Source organism: Pelodiscus sinensis, chromosome 3 (assembly GCF_052426305.1).
Source record: "Pelodiscus sinensis isolate ZL-2025 chromosome 3, ASM5242630v1, whole genome shotgun sequence".
Lineage (NCBI taxonomy): Eukaryota > Metazoa > Chordata > Testudines > Trionychidae > Pelodiscus > Pelodiscus sinensis.
The window spans coordinates 65,113,763-65,133,262 of NC_143054.1; the positions used below are offsets into that span (position 1 = coordinate 65,113,763).

General features: G+C 42.9%; 1 protein-coding gene across 3 annotated transcripts in view; it reads right to left on the reverse strand.

The window, feature by feature from the left end:
* Window positions 1-246: 246 nt before the first annotated feature.
* The window catches only part of CNR1 (cannabinoid receptor 1), a 33,609-nt gene continuing 14,355 nt past the window's right edge, over window positions 247-19,500 (reverse strand). For all 3 annotated transcript variants that reach the window (XM_075923866.2, XM_075923865.2, XM_006133308.5), the window contains one exon: window positions 247-4,995. In XM_075923866.2, coding sequence (XP_075779981.1) covers window positions 3,512-4,933 — 1,422 coding nt within the window. In that variant the 5' untranslated portion in view covers window positions 4,934-4,995 and the 3' untranslated portion in view covers window positions 247-3,511. The remainder of the gene's footprint in view (window positions 4,996-19,500) is intronic.

Sequence of the window (19,500 nt, forward strand, 5' to 3'; positions counted from 1 at the left end):
AGCTGCTCTGCCCCAGGCATCCCCAAGTCAGCCGCTGCTGAAACTGACCAGCGGCTGACTACAGGAAGCCCGAGGCAGAGTTGCTCTGCCCCGGGCTTCCTGGAATCAGCTGCTGATCAGTTTCAGCAGCAGCTGACTTGGGACGCCTGGGGTTCTTAAGTTGAATCTGTATGTAAGTCGGAACTGGTGTCCAGATTCAGCCGCTGTTGAAACTGATCAGTTTCAGCAGCGGCTGAATCTGGATGCCAGTTCGGACTTACATACAGATTCAACTTAAGAACAAACCTACAGTCCCTATCTTGTACGTAAGCCGGGGACTGCCTGTATTAGATTTCACCAGCAGTAGAGCAATACTCTCACAAACCTCATCCTTATTCATCCAATGCATGGGCCTACTCTTTCAAGATACAGTGCATCTCCTTGTAGGGTACCAAGCACCCTGCACTCCCACCCAAGTAACCATGAGTAGCAGGAATTCAGTATCTGTCAGGAATTACTCAGCACCTCGCAGGACTGGTATCCTACAAAGCTCCATGCTATTACCAGTCTTTAAGAAACAAGCCTGAACCTTCACTGTTTTGTATCTTGTGGAGTCATTTACACCAGTGCACAGTAGAAGCAAAATGCAACTGCTCTGATTTGGACTCAAATACCACAGATGTAAATGACTAAACATGGAGTTAGAGCCTCCTCTCCAGTCAAGTTCTGCTCAGCACTGTAGCCTCGATTGGGTTGGGAGCAAAGATGGGTATATGACACTCTTTCACTCCCTCAGTCCTGGAGCTGGCTGCCATTTGGGGCTCCTGGCTGCTCTGACTTGTAAGCAGCTACCACAGCACCCAGGAGGCCATTTTGTCAGCCATGGATCATCAGCGATCCAACCGTACTTCCTTCCCCCTTAGCACTCTTCATAAAGCATAACGGAGAGGTATATAGTGGGCTACACAAGTCCTATGCCACTGTGGGATTCCTGTCTTGCAGGGAATCTTTGGGTAGCTAATTGGCTAGCTTGGCTCTGTAGCGTCTTTAGCATAAAAGCAGTCAGAGCAGGGGACAAAATATGACTGAATGTATCAGGCAGTGAAGAATAAGGCTCAATAGTTCTTATTCAGAATGAGCTTTAGAGACTATCCATGTCAGGAAGGCTATTTAATTACATTCTTTACTAAAAACCCAAGATTTTTTAAAAATTTCTCTAAAATGGAATTGCACCTTTGACTCTAAACTTTGCCTTAATTATGATGGTTTCAGGTTTCTATTATTATCAGTACTAGCAATATGAAAGATTAAGCAGTTAACTAGTAAGCATCACCCTAAACAGGTAATGCTTACCAGGTTCAGTTAACTGATAATGGGTGGGGGCTGGAGCTGCTCCCCATCTGCTGCGGGTAGGGGGCTTCTCCAGCCCCACAGGGGCCCCATCACAGACAGAGGCTGCTCTCATCCAAAGAAGCCTCTGTCCTCAGTGGGCCTAGGCACAATGTAGGCAGGAGCTGCTCCGGACGTCAGAGCAACCTCTCTCTGCAGGGAGCCCAGCCCAGGCCCAGTGCAGTGAGATGCTCCAGTGGGGGCTGGAACCCAGCAGCTGGTGGCAGCCCCAGCCCCAGGATGGGGACAGGAGTCCCATGGGCTAGGGACTGCTCCAGACAGGCTGGAGCGGTTCCCAGCTTGGATCCCACTTTAATAACCCTAACATTTAACCCCGTGGTATCCAATACGCTAGGCACTAGCCACATGTGCCTATTTGGCAGGTAGAGTGTGGCTAGTTGGCTTACACAATGTGGCTAGTTGGCTGATTGAGTGTGGCTAGTTCATTTCAGAACTGGTTAGACACCACAAGTTTAACCGGTTAATAGATTAATTAGAATTTTACATCCCTAATCTATACTCTGTTTTTATAGTGTGAGACACGCCTCATTTCAAGCCATTAAATTTAATACTTAAGGACTTTGTGGGGAAAAATAAAAAGTCTTCTCTCCAACGTTCTCAATTTTTTAACAATGTAAAGACTGATTTTCTGTTGCTTATTTTTGTTCAGGGCATATTTTGCCTCCTATTTTTCCTCCTGATTATTTTTTGCCTTGTTCTCAAATAAAAGGTTATTTTCTCTAGCACATGGATACATTTCTCAGTGTGCATCTACGAGTAAGTTCCGAATCTTACAATAAGTATGTTCATCACTGATCAGCTGGAAGAACTCAATTATAGGAACAGAATTCATGTGCAAAGAGTGCAACAAGAAATAGTTTACATTTGGTCACAGTTTCCTATCTTAGTAATACTACTGTGACTCACATTTACATAGTCTACGTCCACACACACACACACACACACACACACACTTATTTATATACACGTTCAAACAAAAAATATCTAATTTTGATAACACTTGTTCCTTATTTAGTGAAGACTGGAGTTTGGCATCTCAGGTTTTAAATCTGTTTTATCCTTGGATATACAAATGCAGCACAGTTCAAGTATATATCAACTGCACAGTGATAAATAACATTATACACTGAATTTGAAACATGCTTTCTTCAGAGGTCCAGTGCTAGCAGTTACCAATTAAAGAAGCCAGTATCCAGTACCTGTTCTTTTTAGTGTTCATATTTACATAATGCCCACTAGAAAGGCATAGTCCATAAGACAATAAATGTCCTTATGTATAAACGCAGTGGTATTTAAGTCTGAACCAGTGCACTCCTTTCTGTGCAGTGCTAGTCTATATTCCCTTGTTGCTGTTATTCTTGTACTCATGTGAAAGTTAAAATTAATGGGGATTTCAATGTAAAATAATTAGTTGAAGAAATACAGTGCCTTTCCTCTAAATCCACAGAAGCCCACTAAATGTGTAAAATTTCTAAAATAGCTCATAGGAATTCTTCAATTACAGAAGATGTTTTCAATGGGATTTACAAAACACATATTTCACATTATTTCCACATAAGTCTACATTATCACTTAGACAAATATCAATAACAAGTAATAAAACAGTATACATTTCACAGGACAACACATTTTACAGAACCTCAAAAATTCAGTACTGCCGCTTTTTGGAAAAAAAATAAAAGTTCTATGACTCCTAGACATTTAATACATTTCGCAATGGAATGAACATTATTAGTACAAGGCTTTTTTATTATTATTTAATGACATGGCTTTAGGATGTTTCGTTTTCATCAGTTTTCAGATTTCCCTCCACTCTATTCCCAGTAACTTATTAAGGAATTGTTGCTAGTTTCGCCTTTTCTATACATTCTGACAGAGTTTCATATTTTATTATTCAATGAGCACTTTTCTTAATTGAAATCTTTTCTTTTTCAATGTAGTCTGAATCCCTAATTGCAAAACTTGGAGGACTGGCTGATGGTAACAATTCTTAACACAATCACTGTACAACTTGTTATGACAAACTTAAAAATGTTACAGGTGAGGGAACAAAAGCTTTAAGTCATGTATTTTTATTTGTTTAAACTATCTTCTATTCTCACAATGTTGAGAGGTCTGAGATTTACAATGCCTCTGCAGTTGTGTCTGTGGAAACAGACATGGTCACTTTGGCGATCTTAACTGTGCTCTTAATACAGCTTTCAGCTGCCCTGTGAACATTACCTGCATTATTAACATGTTTGTGCTGGCAGTCGGACTCCATACTGTTATCAAGAGGCTGCGTAGTCCCTTCGCAGGTTGGAAACATGCTCCGGAAAGCATGTCTCAAGTCCTTGCTTCGTAGAGCATAGATGATGGGATTCACTGTTGAATTCATTAAACAGAGCATGCTACAGAACGCAAAGACAGTCTTGATGAGTTTGTTCATTTTCCCAAAGACATCATATACCATAATCGCAAGTAGAGGGCCCCAGCATATGATTAAAACCACCAGAATAAGGACCAAGGTTTTGGCTAATCTGATGTCCATACGAGTTTGATCAGGTCTAGTAATATGTACTTTACCTTCCTCTGTGGTATGAATTATTATGCTTTTTTGAGTGCCACGCTGAATCATTCTAACAGCATGACTATGAGCCTTCCACAATATGTACATATAGGCATATACAATAAACAGCAAAAGTACAGTGGTGACCCCAATCCAGAACATTAGATAAGTCTCATCAATGAGAGGGAAGATGTCTGAACAAACAGAATTGAGCTTTTTGCAGTTCCAGCCGAGCAGAGGAAGAACAGCTATTACGATAGCTATGGTCCACATCACGCAGAATGCTACAACAGCCTTTGGTCGGGTAACAATCCTTTTGTAAGAGAGTGGCCTGTGTATAGATATGTACCTGTCTATTGCCGTAAGGAAAAGGCTGCCTACTGAGGCAGTGAAAGAGGCTGTAACTCCACCCAACTTGAACAAAAATACGTTAGGACTGTCTTTCCGATGGAAAACATGGAAATCAACAAAACTGTAGACAAAGATTACACTGCCCAGGAGGTCAGCCACTGCCAAGCTGCCAATGAAATGGTAGGAGGGCCTGCACCGGAGGCTTCGAGAGTGCAGGATAACACACAGCACTAGAAGGTTCTCCAGGACGGTGAAGGTGCCCAGGGTAAGGGATAGCACTGCAATAGCCAGCTGCTGGGTGGGGTTTAGAATCATAAAGCACTCCATATCCATGAAGTTCTCCCCACATTGTATATTCTCCTCATTATCCTTGAAAGTGGATAGGGACTTGTTGTAAAATTCTGTAATATTGATCTGATCCGATGGAATTATACTTAACAGGGGATCATCTCCTGCAGTCATTTTTTCTTGAAAAGGATCACCCCTGAAGGAAGATAATGGGAATTTCTGTGGGTAGTATCCTAGTTTGGAGGCCATGTCACCTTTAATATCTTCGTACTGGATATCGTTGGAACCCATGTAAAGAAGATCTGTTGTAATTGTTCGGAAAGTTGTGTCTGCGAGGCCATCTAGGATCGACTTCATAACCCCAGTCTTGTATTATGTAGAGCTCAAAGAGACTTGGGAAAAATACATATGAGGAAATCCTGGGAAGGGGGGAAAAAGATCAAATAATTTAGATAAATGGGGAGACAAAGTTTACAAACAATTTAGCTCAGTCACGTCAAATTACATTTCGTGTTTCCTTGTCACCTGCTATAGTCAGAAGAGTTGATCAATTATTTAGAAGCAAAACATCTGAAATACACTAAATGGCTACACTCAAGAAAGAAAAAGTTGACAAGTGGGGAAAGATATTCCGTAGATTATTGTTTTCCTTTTTCATCAACATTTTCTGAATAGCTCCACCAAAGGGGCATTACCTCTAGAATTGTCTGGTTTCAAAGACCCGTGGGAAACAACATGGTCTGAACTTTTTTCCATCTAGAAACAATTGCCATTGCAGAGATTGCTTTAAAGTGAACAGTCATGGTTTTTATTTTGAAATGTGGTGAGGGTGTTGAGAATCTAACTGTGAGGCCAAATCACTCAAGGAGCCTATGGACAGAGCCTGAAGAGCAATGTCAATTTCACTGTTCCACTTGCCCATATTCCTAGCAGGCGCACAGCTCTATATTGCAGTAATCTGAGCCATATCTTGAAGGCCTAATAGCAGGGTACTGGATATACGTAATAATTATTGAAAATTAATTAGTACATCCTTTTATTTAGAGACATACTATATGTATTTGGAGGCTAGTGAGCTTCATTATTCTGCTAATTACTTCTGCTAACTGCACTAAGGAAACTGGTATGGCAGAATACAAAGGGAAAAAAGGTGGCATTTTACTCAAGCGGAGCCCACAATCCCAGAATGCTTCTGATAAAATAAACAGCAGTGAAATAAATTGTTTCACAGTTTAATTTAGATCAATAAACTTCAGAGTTAACATCTCAGAGATAAATAAGGGTAGCTCATTTCTGCAATAAACCAACCAGGCATGATACTCATTTGCAGTAAGGCCTCTTTACATCACCCTGGCAGTATAAAACAGCCTTACATATCCACTTTAATGCACCTTTATATTGCCTGCCAGAGTGGTGTAAAGAGGCAACAGTGCAAATGTGGGCAAGAGGTGGCTAGTTGGGCAGATCTGAACCAACAAGCTGCTGGATCCAGCCCACTGGCCACCTCACTGACACTCTTAGTACCGAGCAACTCGCACTGTTTTAAACAGCAGGCGGCTAATTGCTGTGCAAGCTGGGGAGAATTCTCGTGCTGTCCCCATCACCAGCAAAATCCGTCAGCTCTCACTGGCCAGTCTCCAGCCAATAGGAAATGAGAAATTTTGCTGGCAGCAGGGGCAGAGCGAAATCTCTTTCCCTCCCTCCTAGTTCTGGAGCAGAGCCATGTGGAGCAGCTGGTCCAGCAGACAGGCATGGAGCCTCTCTCAGGTACCTGCAGAGCAGCTGGTTGGGAGCAACCTAGGTAAGCGTCTCCCAGCCACAGCCTGCCTCTGGCACCTCACCTCCTTTTCGCCCTCCCCCCCACAACTACCTACCCCAGGTTACCACCCAAACCCTCTACAACACCTCTTCCCACCTCTTTCAGGTCACAGCTGCCTCCCAGACTCTACACCCCCTTGCACACCTCCAGGCTGGAATCCTCTCCCACATTCCTACCCCCTCTTGGACCCTGGACCCCAATCCCCTGTCTCAGGTCACAACTCCCCACTTCACCCAAATGCCCTCTCAGACCCCCGCATCCCCTCCTGTTCCCCAGTCCTCTACCCCAAGCTCCCTTCTGCACCCCACTCACCATCCCAGATCCCGTGCCCCCACCATACAAGTGCAGTTCTTGACCATTTATGGAGTGGCCTCCTATTAAAAATTATTGCCTACCTCTGTAAGGGTGTGTCTAGACTACTGAGTTTTGTCGACAAAAGTGGACTTTTGTCAACAAAACTATACCAGCGTCTACACTACCGCTGAGTTCTGTCGACAGAACTCAGCTATTTTGTCGATGCTGGTAAACCTCATTTTACGAAGCATAACACCTTCTGTTGACAGAATTCTGTCAACAGAAGGTGTTATTGCCTGTAGGGTTGCGTCTAGACTACAGGGTTTTGTCGACAAAGCAGCTTGCTTTGTCGACAGAACTGAATGTGTCTAGACGCTCTATGTCGACAGAAGTTTTGTCGACAGTATCTGTCGACAAAACTTCTGTCGACAAAACCCTGTAGTCTAGACGTACCCTAATAGTGCAAGTGAGAAGCAGACCCATTGTTTCTGTTTATATTAAGCCTTAATCAGACATTCAGAAGGTTATATCAGCAACTGTAAGTGCTAGAAAATTAAATGTTATTGGTTTATGTGTCTTCAAATGGTCAGTTAAATTGCAGAGAAATGGATGGCATCATCAGTAAATTACTGGTATTGCCTACAACCATGTACTGACTTCACCTGATCAGTTGGTATATCTGGCCAGAAACATTAGTGCACACACAAGGGATTACCTGGTAAAATCCAGAGAACTTGACTGCCTCAACCTTGGCAGTAAAGAAGAGAATTCCACATTTATAAGAAAACACATCTGCTCAATATTGCAGTATATTAAAAAGCGTTGGTTTCCTCTCTTGTGAAAACATAAACATTTAAAAATGGAGGCTATCATTGGTATTTCCAGAAAAAAAAGCAGAGATCTTCTATCTAGGTAGATATTTATACTGCACTTATGCTTCGGTATCTTAGCACTAAGGAGGCTCTTGTCCAAAAATCTATTGATATCAATCAGAGGCTTTCCCACTGACTTCACTGGTTTTGGATAAAGCTCAAAGAGCTAGCATTAAAGGTAGGATATAAAACTACTTCTCAAGAGAACACTGCAACAGCAATGTTGTAAAAATGATGAAAAAGTATATGTAATAAACAAAGATTCTAATATGTAACAGAATAGCTGTATTACTTTTGTCATTTTGTACAGGGTTCATAACTGGGCAAAGCAACAAAATCTTCATTATAAAATAGAGTCTTAAAATGGATTAGGTAATTTAATTCTGATGGTCTGAATGGTGATGGAAGAAAACTTTCCTGCAGGACATATTGAAAATGAATTATAATAATCTTACATTTAATGCACTTTTCATCCAGAAGATGCTAAATATTTATAGTGGATTTTACAGTTCTTTATATTATAACAACGATTTTGCTGTCTTGTAACCAACTCTGGGGTGAACTGGACAACTTTCTAACAGAGTACAGCAATATAGGAACAGATTATAAACAGTAGGGGTGTGTCTAGACTACATGCCTCCTTCGACGGAGGCATGTAGATTAGCCAGATCGGAAGAGGGAAATGAAGCCGCGATTAAAATAATCGCGGCTTCATTTAAATTTAAATGGCTGCCCCGATCTGCCGATCAGCTGTTTGTCGGCAGATCGGGGGAGTCTGGACGCGATGCCCCGACAAAGAAGCCTTTCTTCATCGACACAGGTAAGCCTGGTTTCACGAGGCTTACCTGTGTCGATGAAGAAAGGCTTCTTTGTCGGGGCATCGCGTCCAGACTCCCCCAATCTGCCGACAAACAGCTGATCGGCAGATCGGGGCAGCCATTTAAATTTAAATGAAGCCGCGATTATTTTAATCGCGGCTTCATTTCCCTCTTCCGATCTGGCTAATCTACATGCCTCCGTCGAAGGAGGCATGTAGTCTAGACACACCCTAGGTGAAAACATCACCTTCTTCATTACAAACTACAAAAAAAAATCAATGAATTCTATACACATATTAAGATGATGATAATATTTAAATATTCAAAATGATTATAATAATTCAATATTCTTAGCACTTACTTCTGCAATAGGAAAGATAACTGTTTTAATCATTAAAGCCAAATATTGTATTTGAATCAAGACTGCAAATTGTTATGCAACTGAGTATGTCTACTAGAAAGACAAATTACCAGAAAGGAGTTTATGTTAGAGTCATATTAAGTATGTATTTTCTCATAATAAAGTAAAAATCCTGGTTCAGGATTTAAACCTTTGTTTAAAATACAACTGAAAAACATGAATTTGTGTGTACTGATGTGAGTCTTTAGTAGAAGTATGTAACAATACCTCAATCTGTGCACACACTATGCTAACAAGATGTTTAATGGGATCATGAGAGGCAAATCCTACTTGGCATGTTGATAATTTTTTTCTGTATTTCTATGCTTAGATTATCACAGTGATTTCCACCTTACTGTCTTTGCACAGTTTTCTTTGAGAGTTCTTCAGAATTCATTAGTAATATAGTTTAGGCTTTTGGGGATAGAGCTGACATTAATTTTGTTTGCTGCTGGGAATATCATAACTGGAAATCTCTGGCAGTATTTGTGGATGTACCTATTAAAGTAGCAGTTGATTTTTATTAAAGTTGCAGTGAAACAAGTCACTCAAGTGACACTGAGTTGTATTTTATTGGGGTTTAGCTTGTTTTAATATAGGTAATATGTGGTCTATGTATAAACTATAGCATGGATATATATTTGACCAATTAGGAAACTTTCTCACTTCCAGCTAGTGAAAACAGAAGTCAGAGCTTATGGATGCAGAATTATCAGATGACCGTGGGCCAGGTCCTCAGCTGGCAGAAACCAGCATAGCTCTTTGAGGCTATACCTAGACTACATTCCTCTTTCAAAAAAGGAATGTAAATTAGGCAAATCGAAAGTGCAAATGAAGCACGGATTTAAATATCCTGTGCTTCATTTGCATATTTGTGTCCGAGCACTTTTTGGAAAAAGGGGTTTTCGAAAGTGAAAGTGCAGTCTGAAAAAATGAGGATGGGCTCTTTCAAAAAAGAGGGTTTTTTTCCCCGAAAGAACCGTGTCTAGACTGCGCTTTCATTTTCGAAAAAGCGCTCGGACATGAATATGCAAATGAAGCATGGGATATTTAAATCCGTGCTTCATTTGGACTTTTGATTTGCTTAATTTACATTCCTCTTTTGGGAGAGGAATGTAGTCTAGATGTGCCCCTAATGTCAAAGGAGCTCCATTGATTGGTATCATTTGAGAATCTGGTGCTATCTTTCACAAAGGCAGGCCTTCATTCATGGCCTTGCTTGCTTGGTAAGATGCACAAGCTTGCATTGTGAGATGTCAGCTCTCAAATGTTCCATCTAGAAACAGTTCAGCACTATTACTGTACAAACAGAGAAACTGGTGATGTGTGGCAGTACCAATGGCAGCTGGATCTCTTAGGGGACTGGAATTGAACTACGCAGCCAGCCTCTGTTGAGCAACTGGTTTAAATCCAACCCAGATGAATAGTGACCAAAAATCATTACCATCTGATAACAGAAATATATGGTGGGGTTCACTGCCATTTCCATATGGACAAGAATCCACATCATGAAATTTATTAGCACACTTCTTCCCTTCTTGGCAGGCTCAACAGTGCCCAAAGTTTTTCATTCCAGGAGACGTCCCTCCAGAACAGTGTGGAGATATGAACGCAGCAACCTGGGACTGGGCAGTACTATTGCCTGTGCTGTCTGCACGTGTTCTGAGGCTATAGGACTTTAGTCTCCAAAGCTTTTAGTCTGGCACCTGAAATGACCTCGCTAGGCTTGCTTTTAAAAATGGCTTTAAAATATTGGAGAAAAATTATTAAAAGGTGAATTTAAGACACTGCTAGTGCCAACTTTCAAAGTTTCTGTACACAATTACATCACTACATGAAATAGTTCACAATAAACAGTGGATTCTAATTACAGACTAAAGTGAAACAATAGATTAAAATCTCCAGCTAATGCACAAGGTCAAAAATCTTCCCGTTTCCCTGAAACTCCTTGCCGCCAAAATAAACCAACTTCACAAACGCATATTACTGTTGTCCATATTACTTCTTCTAGCTCAGCCTAGCTAGAGATATAAAGTGTAACAAGAAAACATTCTACAAATATATTAGAAACAAGAGGAAGACCAAGGACAGAGTAGGCCCATTGCTCAGTGAAGAGGGAAAAACAGTAACAGAAAATGTGGAAATGGCAGAAGTGCTTGACAATTTCTTTATTTCAGTTTTTACCAAGAAGACTGTAGGCATCCAATTACCACCAATAGTGAATGCTGGAGAAAAGGAGGTAGGTTCAGAAGTTAAAACAGGAAAAGAACAGTTAAAAATTTCTTAGAAAAGTTAGATGTTCTCAAGACACCAGGGCCTGATGAAATGCATCCTAGAATATTCAAGGAACTGATCAAGGAGGTAACTGAGCCACTATCATTTCTGAAAAGTCACGGAAGACGGGAGCAATTCCAGAAAACTGGAAAAGGGCAAATATAGTGCTCATCTATAAAAAGGGAAATAAGGACAGCCCAGGAAACTACAGACCAGTCAGCTTCACTTCTGCATCAGAAAAGATAATGGAGCAAATAATTAAGGACTACATCTGAAAACATCTGAAAGATAATAAGGGATAAGTAACAGTCAGCATGGATTTGTCATGAACAAGTGTCAAACCAACTGGAGAGCTTTCTTTGATAGGATAAAAAGCCCTATGGATAAGGGGGAAGTGGCAGACATGGTATACCTAGACCTTAGTAAAGCATTTGATACAGTTTCACATGATCTTATCAGTAAACTAGGGAAATACAACTTAGATGAAGCAACTATCAGGTGGGTGCAAAACTAGCAGGACAACCATTCTCAGAAAGTAATTATCAATGGTTCACATTGATGAAAGAGCATAACAAGTGGGATTCCTCGGGGATTCATTTTGGGACTGGTTCTGTTCAGTATCTTCATCAATGATTTAGATAATGGCATAGAGAGTATGGTTACAAAGTTTGCAGATGATACCAACCTGGTAGGAGTTTGCAAGTACTTTGGAGAATAGGGTTATAATTCAAAATAATCTGGACAAACTGGAAAAATAGTTTGAGGTAAGTAAGATGAAGTTCAGTAAGGACAAATGCAAAGTAGTTCACTTAGGGAGAACAATCCATTTCAAACACAAAAAATGGGAAGTGACTATCTAGAAAGGAGAACTGCAGAAAGGGATCTAGGGGTCAGAGTGGACCACAAGCTAACTATGAGTCAATAGTGTGAAACTGTTGCCAAAAAAAACCCCCAAAAAAACCACACACACACATTCCGGGATACATTAACAGAAGTGTTGTGAGCAAGGCATGACAAGTAATTCTTCCACTCTTCTCTGCACCGATTACACCTCAGCTAGAGTATTGTGTACATTTCTGGGCACTGTATTTCAGGAACTATGTGGAGAAGGTCCAGAGAAGAGCAACAAAAATGATTAAAGTGCTAGAAACCATGACCTATGAGGGAAGACTAAAAGAACTGGGTTTGTTTAGTCTGGAAAAGAGAATACTTTAACAGTTTTCAAGTATCTAAAAGGTTGTTACAAGGAGGAAGAAGAAACATTATTCCCCTTAACATTTGATGATAGGAGATGTAACAAGGCAGGTTTAGGTTGGACATTAGGAAAAACTTCCTAACTGTCAGGGTGGTTAAGCACCAGAATAAATTGCCTAGGAAGGTTGTGGAATCTCCATCACTGGAGATATTTAAAAGCAGGTCAGATAGACATTTATCAGGGATGATCTAGATGGTAGTTGGTCCTGCCATGAATGCAGGGGACTGGACTTGACCTCTCAGGGTCACTTGCAGTTCTGGTATTCTATGATTCCTTATAAGTAGATTTCCATGAGCCTGTGGTCCTTTGATTCCCACTACTACAGAAACTGTACAAAGTGTCATCCATTAGCTAGAGTAGCTTTTATAGACACATAACCATCTTTTGTCTCTATGGGTATGTCTACACTACAGCGCTAGTTCAAACTAACTTAGTTCGAATTAGTTAATTCGAACTAAGCTAATTCGAACTAATGCGTCTAGAACTAAAAACTAGTTCGAATTAGCGTTTTGCTAATTCGAACTAGCATGTCCACATTAAGTGGACCCTGAACAGGGCTTAAGGATGGCCGGAAGCAGTGCCAGCAGGGCATCAGATTAGGATTTAGAGTGTGGAGCTGCTGCCTCAGGCTAGCCGAGGGCTGCACTTAAAGGGACCCGACCCCCACCCCGGACAGACAGTTCTCAGGGGTGCCCCGCTTGAAAACCAGTGCCTTGGAGTGCCCGGAGTGCCCACACTGGGCACATCACACCACTCGGCCATCAGCCCGGCTGCACTTGCCGCAGGCTGCCATCTGGGGAGAGAGGGCAATTGGGGGGCTGCAGGAGAGCTTCCACCTCCAGAAGCCCGCAGAGCCAGCCCAGTCCTCCCCATCGGGGGCTCGTACCCCATTCCTCCCTCACCTCCTTCCACTTACCCTTCCCTAGCCCCTTTTCTTGATGTACAAAATAAAGGACAATTGTGTTCAAAAATGGAATCTGTCTTTATTGAACAAAACTGGGGGAGACTGGGAAAAGGAGGTGGGAGAGGGGAAGAGAGAGGCTGGGAGAGGGGAGGGCAACTACAATGATCAGGGGTTGGGAACAGGTCCCCTATGAAGAGAGGCTAAAGAGACTGGGACTTCTCAGCTTAGAAAAGAGGAGACGGAGGGGGGACAGGATAGAGGTCTCTAAAAGCAGGAGTTGGGTGGAGAGGGTGCATACAGAAAAGTTCTTCATTAGTTCCCATAAAGAAGGACTAGAGGACACCAAAGGAAAGGAATGGGTAGCAGGCTTCAAATTAGTAACAGAAAGTTCTGCTTCACAAAGCAAAGAGTCAACCTGTGGAACTCCTTGCTGCAAGAGGCTGTGAAGGCTAGAACTAGAACAGAGTTTAAAGGGACGTGAGATCAAGTCATGGAGGTTGGGTCCATGGAGTGGTATTAGCCAGGGGGTAGGAGTGGTGTCCCTGCCCAAGGTTTGTGGAAGGCTGGAGAGGGATGGCACGAGACAAATGGCTTGGTCACTGTCTTCGGTCCATCCCCTCCAGGGTCCCTAGGGTTGGCCGCTGTCGGCAGACAGGCTACTGGGCTAGATGGACCTTTGGTCTGACCCAGGACAGCCATTGTAAGCTCAGGGCTCAGGGTCGGGGGTCTCAGTGGACCCCCTTGATTTTCATGCACACCTGCTCCTGGGTGGCCAGGCTGGCAGCTCTCCTGCCCAAGCCGGCCACTTTCCTGTGCCTAGTGCGGAGATCGTGGACAAGGTCCACGATGTCCGCACTAGCCCAGGCGGGTGCCTGCCTCTTGCGGTCCCAGGCAAGCTCCCGGGAGCCGCCAGCCTGGTCCCGGGAAGAGGGGGAGGACTGGGGGGCACGGGTGGGTGGCTCGATCCGTGCCAGGTGCAGGGTCTGCTGGCTGGGTGCTGGCAGGCTTGCACCTGGCACGAGCACCGTAGCCAGCCCGTGCCCCTTTAAGGGGTCCGGGGCTGGGAGGGGGGCATAGAGTTTCCCTGGTGTTGGCCAGAGTGGCCACCAGGGAAACCTGGGGAGGGCTAGCCTCCCACTAGTTCGAATTAAGGGTCTACACAGCCCTTAATTCGAACTAGTAAGTTCGAACTAGGCTTAATCCTCGTGGAATGAGGATTACCTAGTTCGAACTAAGCGCTTCGTTAGTTCGAATTAAGTTCGAACTAGTGGAGCGCTAGTGTAGCGCCTATCAAAGTTATTTCGAACTAACGTCCGTTAGTTCGAACTAACTCTGTAGTATAGACATACCCTAAGACATTACTTGGGTTGATTTTGGTTTATCAATTCTCTTTTCAGTTTGAATTATTAGGTCTTCATCCTGTGTGGTGCTGGCCACCCACATCTTCCACTGAAAGTTGTAGGCATTAGGCACTTTATAGGACTGAACCATTAAACAGATGAATTAATTAAAGCTGAAGGGCACCCACTGTGCAGTTATGTAAGGCCATTTAAGGATTACGCAGATGGTATTAGAATCCAGAAGCTGTATGTAGTAGTGACCATGGAAAGGTTGTGTAAATTCATGGTTGGATTGCAGGAGGATCAATTCTACAAAGCTCATTTACTCAGGGAACAAGAATTCAGGTTGAACCTCTCTGGTCCAGCACTCTCTGGTCTGGCAACATCCATGGTCCAACATGATTTGAATTAGCCAGATGGCTACTTATCATGGCTGTAACCAAGAGTCCCAAGATCCCATAAAGTTTGTTTAGAGGCACCAGTTCTGGCTCTCAGTGTTCTGTGCTGTTATATAGCTCTAATTTACCGCTACATGTCTTCTAAGAGCCCCAGAAGTAGTGGAAGTGTTGGAGATGGACAATATTGATGTCACTTGACTTGGCAAATTCTCTGGTTAAGCACTGGTCAGGTCCCAAGGGAGCTGGACTAGAGATGTTCAACCTGTACTACAATAACATGAATAACAATTCTCTATTATTTTGTGAATAGGAAGGTTATTAAAATTATTGCCATTATCTAAAAAAGCTGATTTTTTCCTTCAAAGCAAAATGATTGCTAGAGCAATTTTTACAAAATAAATAGTAAAATTCTTCCAAAAAAGTAATGTAATGGTGATACTGAAAATTACAGATATGTTTAAAAGAGTGATGTTAAAATGCAGTTATTTGTGTAAATGTGTAACCTCTGAATTTTTTTTAGCAGTTACATATTTACATGCTGAGGAGGGAAGGAAGACGGGAGTTGATGCTCACGGAGAGCTAGCTTTTACGAGAGGCAGCAGGGTGGGGGAAGGGAGAGGAGCTGGGAGAGCAGGTGATTCTGTAGAAGCCAGTATGCGTGGGGAGCCAACCATTCACAGTGGCTCACCTGTCTTCCCTGCCACTGCCTCTGATACAGAGGCAATGGCGCGCGCGCACGCGTGTGTGTGTGTGTGTGTAACCAAGTAGGTCAACCGTGTACTAGGATGCACATTCGCATCCCTAGTTGAGAACAATAAGAGAAAAGAAACAATACTAAAAGAATACAAATTATAATCATGATTCACTAATTTCCATTTTGCAAAATAGTTGGATTTCCATTTTAAACAGTTCTTCTATGAGATTTACAACTAATTAAGAATTGTCAGAGGGTAGTTTATATAGTTAAAATGTATTTTTTTTAAATGCATTGAAATGTATATATAAAATCATATATTTGGTTTTTAATCCTCTCTTAGCGCCTTATATGTTGTTTATCATCTTAGGTTGTTTATACAATACCGCGCAGAATGGAACTGCAACCTTCACGGGTTCCCTGGACCCTACTCCAGTAGAATTAATAGTAAGAACAAGAATAGGTAATAGATAGCAGACTTAAAACAAACAAAAGGAAGTTTTTCTTTAGGCAACACACAGTCAACCTGTGGAACTCCTTGCCAGAAGATGTTATGAAGGCCAGGACTTTAATAGCGCTCAAAAAAGAGCTAGATAAATTCATGGAGGATAGGTCCATTAATGGCTATTAGCCAGGATGGGTAGGAATGGTATCCCTCACCTCTGTTTGTCAGAAGCTGGGAATGGGCGAAAAAGGTGGGATCACTTGATGATTACCTGTTCTGATCATTCCCTCTGGGGACACCTGGCATTGGTCACTGTTGGCAGACAGGATACTGGGCTAGATGGTCCTTTGGTCTGACCCAGTATGGCCATTCTTATGTTCTGATAATACTAATAATTTACTAGATTGCTGCACTCCCTGCTCACTATGCTCACTAATACCCCTCTCTGTGGAAGTAGGTATCTGGCTGAGGGGAAGGTGCAGGAGCAGACTGGATGCAGGGTGTCTGGTGAACGAGGAGGGGACAGGAGCAGGCAGGAAGTAGGTGTCTGGCCAGGGGAGAGGGTGCAGGAGAGGGCTGGGAGTGCGGTGTCTTGGTGGAGGGTGTTTGTGAGGGGGCTGGTGAGGTCGTGGCTTGGGGGTGGTATGAGTGAAGGGTCTGGGGAGTGTGACGTCTCAGTAGGGCAGTGAGTGAGTGGGCTGGGGCTGTGCTGGGAGCCCAGGGTTTGCATTCCAGCCTTGCCCCTACCCAAGCCAAGATCCAGAACCCTCAACCCCCACACTCACCGCCCGGCCGAACAGCAGGAAAAGCCTCCTTGAAGGATGTCCCTGTGCTGCTGTTCCCCCAGCCAGGGGAGGAGAAAGGGAAGAGGCAGCATGCGAGGAGCCTCAGGACTTTCTCTCCCTCCCTTGCAGAAAGCTAGCACTGGAGCTTCTATCTTGTAGGGGGGGGGGGGGATGAGGCTGGAGCGCCAGTGCAGATTCCCTGCTGTGGGGGCAGGAGTGAGCTGGAGCTGGTGAGAGAGGAGTCTGGGTGGAGGGGCAGGAGCAAGGACGCTGCCAACAGGGTGAGCAGGGGGCTCACTGCGTTCTGCCACTGAGGACCATGCTGCTCGTGGGGATCCCTCCACTTCAGCTTCACCTCCGAGGGGCAGGTATCACACAAAGAGCCCTTTGTGGTGAGGCTGCTGCCCTGTGCCCAGGGCTTTTCCATGCTGCGCCCACTGACAGCACGGGCTGTGGCCAGGCAGGCTTTCCCCTCCTCTCTGCAGTACTCTGAGCTCCTGTGGTCCCCCCAGCAGCAGGGCACTGCACATTCCAGTCAGCACTCACTGAAACAGACCGTTCTGAACTAAGCCAGGGGCCCACCCCACTGCTGCTTCCTCTCCTGGCATCACACCATCACTGGGGGAATTTCTTTCACTTTCACCTATCTTCCCCCTTTCCCCCCCATCTGCTGACACTGATGTGATGATGTCATTCTGTTGTTCATCAGGAAAAAAAAATTAGAGAGAGAGACTATCATGAATGGTTAATCAAAAAATGTTAGCGAAGTAAACTCTACTATAGTAAATGGTGGCCTAAATGAATTAGAATTGGCTTAAACAATTAAAATTTAGTTTGTTAATAATTAGTATAAATGGTAGTAAACAATACAGCTGCCTAGAACAGAACTAGGCTTCTGTGCCTTGAAAAAGAAAACACAAAATGCAAGAAGTGAGCCCGAGTCTCACTGAAACAATGCAAAAAGCTTGTCGGAAAAGAATGTAAAAATGTTTTTATATCTTGAATACTATTTAACTTTTTAGGATTTAAACATTTTAAGTATACAAACCCTACCTATTCAGGAAATCTCTCAGAGTACCTCTACACTTGACCCCTAGTTTGAACTAGGGAGGAAAATGAAGGTGACCGAAGTTGCTAACGAAGTGTGGATTTAAATATGACTCTTGGCCGGTTGCCATTTTTGGAAATTGACTAGCCCGATTTAACTTGCCGCGTGTAGACGCGGTAGTCCGATTTAAATCCCTTCCCTCAAATTAACTGGTACTCCTGAGGGAAGGGATTTAAATTGGACTATCGCGTCTACACTCGGCAAGTTATATCGGGCTAGTCAATTTCCAAAAATGGCAACCGGCCAAGAGTCATATTTAAATCCCACACTTCATTAGCAACTTCAGTCTCCTTCATTTTCCTCCCTAGTTCAAACTAGGGGGCAAATGTAGATGTACCCACATTGATTTCAGTGGAAATTTTGCTGGTGTGCGGACTTTAGAGTGAAGATCATAGTTTTCTAGCTATTGTGTGTCAAAAATCAGGCCTTACATAAGCAGGAGTCAGCTCTCCAGTCGGCACTCACTGAAACAGACCATCTTATAGAGGTCACTGAACTAAGTTTTATGTTGGGTATAAACTGGTCAGAAGCCAGTGATAAGTGATTAATATTTGCTTTACAATTGTAATGGTTAGGGGCCACACCAGGATCATGGTCTCATTTTTCCAGGTGCTATACACTTCCTGCCCCCAAAGAGTTTAAAATCTAAATTAAGAGAAGATACAACATGTTGGCATCACAGACAAGCTGAAAGAACAGGTGAAAAAGACTGAAGGAAATAGTAATGGGAAGGTATGGTTACAGAGATTGGCCACGTGCATAAATCAACCACCTTTCAAGGCTTCCTTTATATAATAAAAGTCTAGGATTGTCACTCTGAAGCCAAGCATATCTGTAGAGTTAGTGCGAAGCAATAGAAACAGTAATCCCTCCTCTTTGTAACAACCTTTTAGGTACCTGATATTTGCTATGTCCCCTCTCAGTCTTCTCTTTTCTAGACTAAACAACCTCAGTTCTTTCAATCTTCCCTTATGGGTCATGTTTTCTACATCTCCTATCAATTTTATTGCTCTTCTCTGGACTTTTTCTAATTTGTTCACATCTTTCTTGAAAAGCAGCACCAAGAACTGGACATGCAATACTCTGTTTGAGGCCTAATCAGCAGAGTCCTGCAAATCCATACATATCCACTTTACATCCACGGGTATCCACATCCGTGGATGTGGATTCAGATATCCGCAGCTCATTTTTGTGGCTATGAATGCAGATGTGTATACAAATTTTGTATCTAGAGCCCTGCAAATTTTCAGATATTTTTTTAATATACGCATCTGTGCATAACAATATGGATATCTGTGGACCATTTTTGTGCATACAAATGCAGATATGGATACAAATTTTGTATTCATACAGAACTCATTATTCAGCGCAGAGAAGAGCAGAACGACTTCTCGCGTCTTGCTTTTAGCACTCCTGTTAACACATCCATGAATGATGTTTTCTTTTTTTGAAACACTGTTTCACTCTTGGCTCATATTTTGCTTGTGGTCTACTATAACCCCAAATCACTTTCTAGAT